Genomic DNA, 7,200 nt, shown 5'->3' on the forward strand with positions numbered 1-7,200 from the left:
ATCAGTAAGTCTTTGTTGATGTGTGGTCCATTGCTGTTTCAGTGAGCGCTGGCTTGACAATGTAAAACAGAAAAAACAAATGTTTAGTGACAGCTTTATAGGCTCAGCCACGTTATAAAGGATGTCGAGCCTAATACAGACAGATGACATGTTTTAAAACAAGACTTTGTTGTGTTTTCCTTGACTTGTCTCCCTTGGTTTAATGTGATGAAGGCATGGAAGAAATTATTTTAGTGTATATGTATGAAAACATGTTATTTATCACAGCTGTAAGGTGCTGGAAAAGCTTGAAATTGTACAAATGCTTGTACATTTGACTGGTTATTGGGGATGTAAGTGACGTCCAGCTGCCACTAGAGGGCGACACAGGATGAGTGGAAATATTTTGAACTCACTACTTCACATCCTGTTTGTCAGTGCAGAAGAAGAAGAAGTTGGGCTTACACGTGTTTACCCAGCTGAGAGAGCTATATATTGGATATTTGTTTTAAATTTGGATTTTGGGATATTAAAGTGAAACAAAACCAAGTGAAAATGCCGAAGGTCAAAGCGGAGAAGAAGAGCAGGCAGCACCAAGAGGTCAAAAACCAGGGTAAGTTTCTCCATGAAGGATCTGGAGTTAGCATGTTAGCAAACACTGCTGGAAGCAACTGGGCTTTAAAATCAAAGTCGTGTCTCCACAACATATTGAGCAGTTTTCAACTGTTACCGTACCGAGGCCTAAAATCAGCCATTAATGAAAATCATCGTCACATCTGTCGCTTGTGTTTGCATCAAGTATTTATTGACGTGTGTTATTGAGGTGTGTGAGACACCAAACTGAATTCAGAGGATTATTTAACGTGGATCGACGTGCTCTTAAATGCACATACAAACACATCATTGTTTAAGATACATGTTGAACTAAAGAGTGACATGTGGTTATTTCAGCATACAAAGTTTCCACCCAATAACAAGTTTAAAAAATGATCAGTCCAGCCTGGTCGAGTAAGTATGACCATGAGTAAGTTTTGCTTTCTTTATAAATTGAATCTTGAATTGAAGATACTATTAGATGTTTAAAGCTGCCAAAAACATAATAATACAAGTATTATGTCACTCATTGAACAATATTACAATACGACAATGTACAGAAACAACTGTCAACAACTGATATAAACATTTTATGAGATTTTGACTTGAAATGTTGTCTTAAGCATAATTTTGCAAGATCTCTTGATCTTATAAAAAAACATTTGTCAACAGTGGATTTATAAAATTGAGCATTAGTACTTAACCACTATGTTTAATTTTGAAAAAATATCTAGTTGCGTTTATTATGGTTATTATTATTGTTATTATTATTATTATTTACTGATGTTGCAATTATGATATGATTTGCAATATGAGAGAATTTATAATTTTTACGTTCTTCTCATTTTCATAAGAAAACATTAAAACGATTGTAGTGTGATTTTTGCAGGGATCTGTACTTAAAAACATATCTTCTTTTCTTCAGTATTTAACATCAAATTTTGACTCATATCACTTTTAACAAATATTGCACACTTGTGATTTGAAAAATGTAGTTGGACATATCGTAACTCTGATCAAATTTCAATTAAATGTTAATCCTTATTTACAGGATGCATACATTTATCTGTATTTTTGTCATCAAACTTTGTATAAACTGTGAGTGAGTTTTTCGCCCCATGTAACAGTTTTTGGCGAGTGTTTTTTTATTTGCACCTTGGGTCTAAGGACAGAGTGTTATTTGCTGTACAGATTGTAAAGCTTAAAGGTTATTTTCAGTGTTGATTAATTAGTCGATTATTATATTATATCTCGATTAATCAGTTAGTTGTTTGGTCCACGTGATGTCAGAAAACAGTGACAGTGTCAGTCAGTGTTTACCAAAATCCAAAACGATGCCCTCAAATGTTTTATTTTGTTCACAACCCAAAGATATTAAGCTAACTACCATAGAGAAGTAGAGACCATTTTTTTTTAATTACTCAGATTATTAATCGATTGTCAGAATAATTGCAATAGTTAAGACAGTTACTCAGTTAATCATTGCAGCTCTAGTAAACAATGTTCCTGTCTCGTCTGTTGCAGGGATCATGTTCAACACCGGCATCGGCCAACATATCCTGAAGAATCCACTGGTTGTCAATGGGATCATTGAGAAGGTACACTGTCACCAGAGTGTATGCAGACAATCATGATGCATGATGTTATAATGTTAATAAACTATTGTTACGCTGCTTCTTTCAGGCTGCGCTGAGGCCGACAGATGTGGTTCTAGAGGTGGGACCTGGTACTGGTAACATGACGGTGAAACTGCTGGAAAAGGCCAAGAAGGTAAGAGCATCAAAAAGTTTTTTTTATTGCTGCTTTTTTGCTAACTCATTTAAAACTATAAACCGATATGCACAAAAACTAAGCAATCAAGTGAGAACATCAGTGACTCTGACTGTGTAATATGATAATGCAGATAACGCATTAACAAGTGTTATTTTAGTCATTGAAGCTTTCTTTATAGTGCTGTAAGCAAAAATGGACAGAACAGGGCAGATTTTTTTAGTTTGTCTTCCTGGTGTTACATGTAAGTGTCAGCACTGCTATTGCATTCAATACCTGCCAAGATGAGGCAGAATAATGTGTTACTGTTACGTGCTGTTAACTTTTTAATATGATTTTGCTGTCCTCGTCTCTGGTCTGTCCCGTGCACAAGTGTACATTAGGGTTTTTCAATACCAGTACCTTGGCTTCAGTATCGTTTTTTTCTATACCAAATCCATTTTAACAAAAAGAAAATTATATTACGGTACAATTATTCAATTTCAGGAGGAAGCTGTTCAAGGAAACAACAAAACGATAATCCCCGTCTCTGGGTGTAACATAGTGTTTTCCCTGCATGTCTCTACAGCATGTAATGTTATACCAGCGTTATTTGTTCTTGGTACAAACATGATTAATGCTTAATGGCTCACTGATGCTGAAGAGATTTACTTCTTAAGTACTGAAGAAATCCTAGTGTACACATTTTTAACACATTTGAAATACACAACAAAGAATATAAATGGCAGAGTAATGGGATTTTTAAGGACAAAATGTAGCTCTGTTCCCAGGATTACTAATTAGTGTTATTAATTTTCATAACCCATTCCTCATGAAAATATTGTTCCCCATGTCACTGATTTCTTGAGTTTTGAGAAAATTAACTCTGTACCAGCTTTACATACAGTCCAATGGGACAAATCTGTACAAAGTTACATTTTTTTTGTCTTTGTATAATTGTACAGCTTATGTTTCTTGTTCACCTTCCTCTGTGTTTTATACAGTGTCCACAGCACTGAATAAATAAGTGATCATCACTGTTCAGTCATAACAGAAATCTGTATTTTTGCAGGTGGTGGCCTGTGAGTTGGATTGCAGATTAGTGGCTGAACTTCAGAAAAGAGTACAGTGCACGTGAGTGGAGTCACTGTCACCACATACTGTGTATCTTCATAGTATCTGTAATTACATAAAAGCAAATATGTTATCTAATAAAAGGACGTTGTGTTTCCCAACAGACCCATGCAGAGCAAACTTCAAATATTAGTTGGAGACGTCCTAAAAACTGACCTGCCTTTCTTTGACGTCTGTGTGGCTAATTTACCTTACCAGGTAAAGACGTGTGTCCTCCACACTGCACACAGTGATGATTGATTCACTGCCATTCAGTACATTTATCTCACACTTGACTTTTCTTCATTGTGCAGATTTCATCACCGTTTGTGTTCAAGCTCCTGCTGCATCGACCTTTCTTCAGGTAAGAAACAACCAGGGTTTTTCACTATGTTCTTCATGTGTCCGTGTCGAGCATTTAGCACTTTGTTTGTGTTTTACATTTGTTCAGGTGTGCCGTGTTGATGTTCCAGAGAGAGTTTGCCATGCGACTGGTCGCCACCCCTGGGGACAAGCTGTACTGCAGACTGTCCATAAACACACAGCTGCTGGCTCGTGTAGACCATCTTATGAAGGTCAGTCCGCTCTCTCATTTTTACCTGACAAGGTAACAGTGACTCTCTCTCTCTGTTCTAGTTGACTAAATAATTTAAACATTGCTACCCTCACTCTTCAGCACCAGAAATACTAGTTGATCAAACTAATTATTAAATATTTTATCATGTACAGTGCTGGTGGCCCTGTCAGATGAGGGCCTCTCTCTCCCTGCTCCAATGGCTACATGTTGTAAATCAATGCAGTTCTGCTATATTTTGATCTAAAAAATAAAAATAAGGTGGTATGTAGGCTGTGTCAGAATAAACTGGCCAGTCGACCCAAGCAATGCATAAACACCTTTGCTTTACGCTAGCACTGCAAAGGTTAGCCTCACTCTGCAGCCCAGTGACATCATTAACCAACAGACACTGTGATCCTGCTCTGTCTGAAAAGATAAGACTTTTAGTGAGTTGTTGTCATGGTTTGTAGGATAATGTGTAGCGCTGTTTTCTGAAAGTTGAAGATTTGAATCATCAGTTGGAGACCCCTCAGTCGAATGATATTCTACCAGTCTAACAGCTGTTTGTTTGTTTTTTTGTCAGTCAGTGTACATTACAAAAAGAGGATAAGATGGATAGAAGCTTACAAAAATACACAGGGATACACTCCAGTGAGGAATTATAAATATCATCTGTATAACTCATCTGTAAACACTTGATCTCTATGGTGAGAGACTTTTTTGAAGAGTAAGATTTTGTTTAATTAGAAACGGCTATTGCCAAACTAACCAGATCCCCTTTGCAAAACTGTAACTGTACTCCTTTAAACTCGACAAAAATAAAATAAAACTTCACTGGTTCACTGTTTAGACAATCACCAACCCTGGTTTGGCTGAAATAAACCCTTAACTTCACAGTGTGAAAGACATGCAGAGTGTGCAGGGCAGGTGACACCAGACAGTGGCTGCAGCAGTGACTGAGGAGAGAAGCTCCACTGGTTCACTGGTTTTATAACCAGGATGACGCACTCTTTTACTTTCTCTGATTGTATTAAAATCTGATGTTTTCACATGACAGGTGATGAAGAATGGCATGAAAAATGTGAGACTTACTGCTAAAACATAGAACAGACTGATTCAGTAGTTAAAGAAAAATCTGATTCGACTGAAAAAATTTGGTTCATAATGCACGGTGTAAAGTGCCATGTTTGAAATGGCTGCTGTTGACAAAATTTTGAGTGTTTTCTGAGCACTTTCTTAATTTTAGACTAGTCAGCTAGTCTTAAATTAATTTTTTTCTATTTTATCGAAAGCTAAATTAGTCACCGGGAACATGATGACAGTGTCTTTAGATTTCAGTTTATTTTCATGAAGTATTTTTTCTGTGTTGAAACACCTGTGTCTCAGTGATGATGTTTCTGTCCTGATCAGGTGGGGAAGAATAATTTCCGCCCTCCTCCAAAAGTGGAGTCAAGTGTTGTCAGGATAGAACCGAAAAACCCTCCTCCTCCAGTTAACTTCCAGGTGAGCTTCGACTCTATCAACAGCTAACACTGTGAAAATGTAGTTGATCAAAACATGACATAAACTGCAGATATTCAATGTTGTGTCTTTTTTTTCTCCACTGAACAGGAGTGGGACGGCCTGGTCAGAATAGCCTTTGTAAGGAAAAACAAAACCCTCAGTGCAGCTTTCAAGTGAGTGCCTTACTGCTGCGAACGCTGCCAACTTTTTTAAATGTTCTGTCACAGGAGTGTAGGAGGAAAAAAAAACAGATCATCATATTGATTTCTTATTTCCAGATCCACTGCAGTAGAACAGCTGCTGGAAAAGAACTACAGAATTCACTGCTCTCTACACAATGTGGTGAGTCACAGTGGAGTTTTTCAGCCGTGTTTGCCTTTTAGTCAGTGTTGCCTCTTGTAACACAACTGTTTGAAACTGCAGATGTGTCACTTACAAGTTTGAATCTGAAGTCTCCATGTGCTCCATGTTGACAGGAGGTTCCAGCAGACTTCAGCATCAGCAAAAAGATTGAGAGCGTTTTGCAGGAGGCTGATTTTAGTGAGAAGAGAGCGAGGTCCATGGACATCGATGACTTCATGGTGTAAGTTGAACATCCACTACTTTCCGAATGATTGACTGAAAGAAATTTCAGTTTGTAACTGTTTAATTATGAGTGTTTTCTTCGTCCACAGGCTGCTTCATGCATTCAACTCTGCAGGGATCCACTTTTCTTAAACGGCAGAGGAAACTGAAAAGACGGACCCTTAATGCCCCGCCTTTATGAGGAGAGGGGAGAAGTTGATGTTCAGATGAGTGGAAACTGTTAGTTCCTCTTCTGGAGTTTTGCTTGGAGGAACTGAGTTTCCAATGTTGGATGAAATGTACAAATACTATTGGAGGATACATTTTAACAGCTCATATTGAGTTTGCGATGAGTATAGATAAAACGTCCCTGGGCACAGAGCTTTTGTCAGATGGAAGATGCTGTTTAAGCCTTCTTTGTTGATCATGGGACTTTCTGTCTGTGTGTCAGAGAGTGTGTCATTCATAGAAAATAATCTGCATTAGGTGATTATTCTAATCTAAAAACAACCTACAGTTGTTCAAAACTACATCAAAATTACCTTCTTGTGGAAATAGAAAAGTGTAGAGTTTTGAGTGGTTGCAATCTCTGAAAATAAATTCACATTGTCCACAGCTCTTCTTTTTCCGTGACATCTGACTCTCACTAAATGGTCCAGCAGGCTGTTGATTACTTCTTTATCAGTTAATGAATTGTCAGATTACTTGTTTTGTCCAACCAACACCTCAAAACCAAAAAGCTATGATTGACATTATATTTGGCAAATTGTATGTATGTATGTTGTTTGCTTTTGTGTCTGCCTCAAATGAGAATGAGTGTTTATTGCCTCCTACAGTGACAGTAAAAACATCTCTGGCTAGTTAAAAAGTTTATTTTGAAAGTTTGTACTGGAAACTGCGGTATGTATTGGACTTGTTGGCTTGCTGTGATGGTTGTCATGAGTTTAGGTTTACACTGCCCTCCTGTGGTAAAGTTCCAACTACAACGTTTCTAGTAGAAAGAAAGTAGTTCAGGTAGATTCTATTGTAGAAGGAAATCAGGTAATACATGAATCTGCTCACAACAAGCTTTGATCTCCACAATCTGAGTGTCATTAAGTTGGAGAGAGGGTTGATATCTCACACCAACACAATGGATAAGT

At 37.5% G+C, this 7,200-nt stretch overlaps 1 protein-coding gene across 1 annotated transcript; it reads left to right on the top strand.

The window, feature by feature from the left end:
• The first annotated feature begins 426 nt into the window (after positions 1-426).
• On the top strand, positions 427-6,673 carry dimt1l (DIM1 dimethyladenosine transferase 1-like (S. cerevisiae)). The gene is made up of 12 exons (XM_084728975.1): positions 427-592; positions 2,098-2,171; positions 2,257-2,343; positions 3,395-3,456; positions 3,561-3,654; positions 3,750-3,799; positions 3,887-4,010; positions 5,402-5,494; positions 5,603-5,667; positions 5,773-5,836; positions 5,971-6,077; positions 6,169-6,673. The coding sequence occupies exons 1-12, from the start codon at positions 535-537 to the stop codon at positions 6,209-6,211; spliced, it is 921 nt and encodes a 306-aa protein (XP_084585101.1). The 5' UTR covers positions 427-534; the 3' UTR covers positions 6,212-6,673.
• Positions 6,674-7,200: the final 527 nt, after the last annotated feature.

This window comes from Lutjanus erythropterus, chromosome 10, assembly GCF_056507025.1.
Source record: "Lutjanus erythropterus isolate fLutEry1 chromosome 10, fLutEry1.hap2, whole genome shotgun sequence".
Lineage (NCBI taxonomy): Eukaryota > Metazoa > Chordata > Actinopteri > Lutjaniformes > Lutjanidae > Lutjanus > Lutjanus erythropterus.